At 38.0% G+C, this 3,696-nt stretch overlaps 1 protein-coding gene across 1 annotated transcript; it reads left to right on the top strand.

The window, feature by feature from the left end:
• Positions 1–2,560: 2,560 nt before the first annotated feature.
• LOC109148638 (ATP-dependent DNA helicase pif1-like) lies at positions 2,561–3,696 on the top strand. The gene is made up of 3 exons (XM_019296373.1): positions 2,561–2,679; positions 2,725–3,532; positions 3,676–3,696. The coding sequence occupies exons 1-3, from the start codon at positions 2,561–2,563 to the stop codon at positions 3,694–3,696; spliced, it is 948 nt and encodes a 315-aa protein (XP_019151918.1).

The following is a 3,696-nucleotide window of genomic DNA, read 5'->3' as shown; positions in this document are numbered from 1 at the left end:
TTTTGGCTTTGGAATATATCGTGGAGCATTTGGATCACGTGGGGTAGCGGTATTAGCTTCCATAATTTGGATAGGACCATTTGTGATGACTTCCCACATTTCATCATTTAAAGCAGATAAGTGCACCTGCATACGTATTTTCCAATCATCAAATTTATCAAGTGAGAAAAGCAAATTTTGAGTAAGAACCATATCTCTCTTCATCTTGAAGTTTTCGAGATCTGTCTAGCAGTCAAGAAATGACTCAAATAGACAACCGCTCTGATACCACTTGTTGGTCCCGAAAGGGTGGTGAGAAGTCTAGAGGGGGGGTGAATAGACTTCTCTAACTTTTTCAAACTACTTCTGCAAACAACACTTTGTAACTTCAACTCTAAGTAACAAGCATAAACAAGTATAACAACTTAGAGTGTGCACAGCGGAATTGTAACGGCAAAGTGTTATGTTTTAAATTGTGTCGTGCTCAAGAGAGATTTTATACATGCATCACGTTAGAAACACTTAGTATAGATGTAGGATGATGTATTTAAAATTTCACTTGCATGCAAACGAGGGAACTATCAAACCCAGACAGATAAAGATACGCAATAAACCGTAACGGGTTAGTTCACAAATAATATAGGCATGCACGAAATATATATGAGCAGTAAGTAAATAGAGAGAGAGATTTATAGTGGTTCAGAGGTGGTGTAATCCTCCTAGTCCACTCTTCTCCTTTCACTTCAAGGAGGAAATTCACTATTCTTCAATCACCCAGATACAATAGTGAATAAGTGCCCAACGACACTTCTCCGAGTGCTTCGCACAAAGCTACACTCCACCAAGGTTTTTCGCAAGCTCCTCTTGTTACTCCGCCTTCCCGAGTACTTCGCACCAAGCTGTACTCCTACACCACGAGAACTACGCACAAAGCTACGCTCTCACCGGGTTTTCACAAGCTCCCCTTGTTACTATGCCCGTCACAACCGAGTGCTACGCACAAAGCTACACTCCAACTGGGTTTTTCACTCTCCCTAGTTACTCTACCCCTTTTCTACACTCAGTAGAAGATTTACAATGAAATACAAAGATTTTTCTCTCACTCAGACTTGAATTTGATCGTGTATAGCTCAATATATCACTTGATGATTGATTGGATAATTTTCTTTGTTGTTCAAGTGTTTTCTGAATCTCTCCAAGTGTTGTTGTGTCTTCAAGTCTGCTTGGGCATTTTATAGCAGATGAAAGCTATTTGCCCGTTGATCAACTTTCGATCTCGATCGTCCATTTTGAATTGTAGTTGATCAATTAATTTTGCCAACTTGGTCTGCAAAAATCATTTCGCCGTCTGTCAGAAGATTTTGAGAAATCTTGCCGTTGCTCTCCTTTAATCTGACAAAGCTTTTCTTTGGAATGGGTAGCCTCCAAATTTGAATTTTCTCTGGCATGACTTTTGTTGAATTATTGATCTGTTGTGCCAAGTTGATCAAATAATTTATCTGCTGATTCTTGCTTGAGTAATAAAAAGATCTCCTTCGTATATCAGCTTCTTCTTCTCCTTCGACTTCTTCTGCAGAAACAGAGCTTCAAAATAATATTTCTGTCTAATTCTATCATGATGTCATAGCTACCTTGTATCATGGACTATATATCACGTTCCACCTTGTATCATGGACCATATATATCATGTTCCATTTCATATCATGAGCTAGCTATCATGTTCCACCTTGTATCATGGACCATATATATCATGTTCCATTTCATATCATGTTCTAGCTATCACGTTCCACCTTGTATCATGGACCATATATATCATGGACCATTTCATAAGATCGCTTCGGGTGGGAATCAAACTGTGGACCATTTGCTTTGCTTGACAAGGCTTCTTCCATCTCGGCTGGGTATCCAATTGATACAATCCAAGACATAAATTCTTTTGACTTATCTCCTCCACGTGTTCTCCACTAGCTTTATCACATTGTGATGTCATTACCCGATAATTCTCAACTATCACGATAAAAATTGTTCTTTTATGATAGTATAACCTGATATTACTATCATGATGAAATATCTCCTTATATTGCTACTTCACGATAGCAATTCATCTTTACACCAAAATTGCTTCTAGTGAGAATTGAATTGTAGATCATCTCGCATTAATCATACTTCAACAAGTCTTCTACCATCTCATCCATCTCAACCTTTGGTAACTTGATGCTTCATAAATCTATTAAGCTATGATTCCGCTTTCATTTATTCTTCTTTCAAACTGCTTTTTCGTAGACTTCATGCAGGCTTCATGGCAGTGGTGCACTATACTTGGTGAACTAGAACTGACTCAAATAAAATAAAATTGGGGTCTACAAAATACATTTGGCTCATCAAAACTTATACAATATATTCCTAACAAGGTAGAACAGCGCATTCAAGGTTTGCAATACCAATTGCTGTTAATGAAGATTCTATTTGCAATATCAGTCAAAGCAGTCCGTTAGCACACTTGATAATGCAAAGTCGGTTGATCATTTGGGATGAGGCACCAATGATGCATAAATTTTGCTTTGAAGCTTTGGACCGAACTATGCGAGATTTACTGCGTGTTCAAAATCCAAGAAGTTTTGAAATGACATTTGGTGGGAAAACTGTTGTGTTGGGTGGAGACTTCGGACAAATTTTACCGGTAATTCCAAAGGGGACCAGGCAAGATATAGTTGGTGCAAGTATAAATTCATCATATCTTTGAAGAAACTGTAAAGTCTTTAGACTGACAAAGAATCTGCGGCTTAGAGCATTGCAATCAGAGTCTGGAGTACAAGAAATTGAAGAATATGCAAGGTGGATTGCTAATATAGGTGACGGAACAATTGGTGATTCGTGCGATGGTGAATGTGAGATCAACATTCCAGGAAAATTCTTACTCAAGTCGGTGGAGGATCCTATTTCTACGATTGTTGATAGCATATTCCCGGGGTTTCGTAATGGGATTCGAGACGTCAAATGTCTAAAAGATTGTGCAATTCTCGCTCCAACTTTGGACGTGGTAGATAACATCAATGAATACATGAATGAATTTAATACTGCAGAAGGAATGACGTATCTAAGCTGTGATTCGGTGTGCAAATCGGATTCCAATGTTGACATGCTTGCTGATCTACACACACCGGAGTTTTTAAATGGATTACGATGTTCTGGAGTGCCAAATCACTCATTGACTTTAAAAGTGGGATCACCCGTTATGCTATTGAGAAATATTGATCACTCATTGGGGTTGTGCAATGGTACAAGAATGATCATTTCAAAGTTAGCTAAACATGTTTTAGAAGCGCAGATATTGACTGGAACAACTGCTGGTACGAAGGTTTTAATACCAAGGATGTCCTTAACACCGTCAGATCCGAGATTGCCGTTTAAGTTTCAGAGAAAACAATTTCCGCTCATGTTGTCATATGCCATGACAATAAACAAAAGCCAGGGTCAAACATTGTCAAACGTCGGTTTATTCCTTAAGAGACCGGTATTTAATCATGGACAACTGTATGTAGCTGTGTCGAGGGTTAGTAATCCGAGCGGATTAAAAATGTTGATTTGTGATGAAACTTTGCAATCCAAAAATACGACTACAAATATCGTATTTAAAGAAGTTTTTAATAATGTGTAACAAAAATAGCAGTTCATACTATTACTTCTAACTTTTAGGCATTACGTATTACTTCTTAG

Source organism: Ipomoea nil, unplaced genomic scaffold, assembly GCF_001879475.1.
Source record: "Ipomoea nil cultivar Tokyo-kokei standard unplaced genomic scaffold, Asagao_1.1 scaffold2144, whole genome shotgun sequence".
In the NCBI taxonomy this organism is placed as follows: Eukaryota; Viridiplantae; Streptophyta; class Magnoliopsida; order Solanales; family Convolvulaceae; genus Ipomoea; species Ipomoea nil.
Note: the sequence above shows the minus strand (reverse complement) of the source record. Positions and strands in the feature narration are given on the sequence as shown.

Bases quoted from the DNA above. Each gene is read 5' to 3' on its own strand.
- LOC109148638 (XM_019296373.1), top strand. From the start codon at position 2,561: ATGCGAGATTTACTGCGTGTTCAAAATCCAAGAAGTTTTGAAATGACA. The intron at 2,680-2,724 runs GCAAGATATAGT...ATATCTTTGAAG, and splicing joins GTAATTCCAAAGGGGACCAG to AAACTGTAAAGTCTTTAGAC. The intron at 3,533-3,675 runs GTTAGTAATCCG...TCTAACTTTTAG, and splicing joins TGTATGTAGCTGTGTCGAGG to GCATTACGTATTACTTCTTA.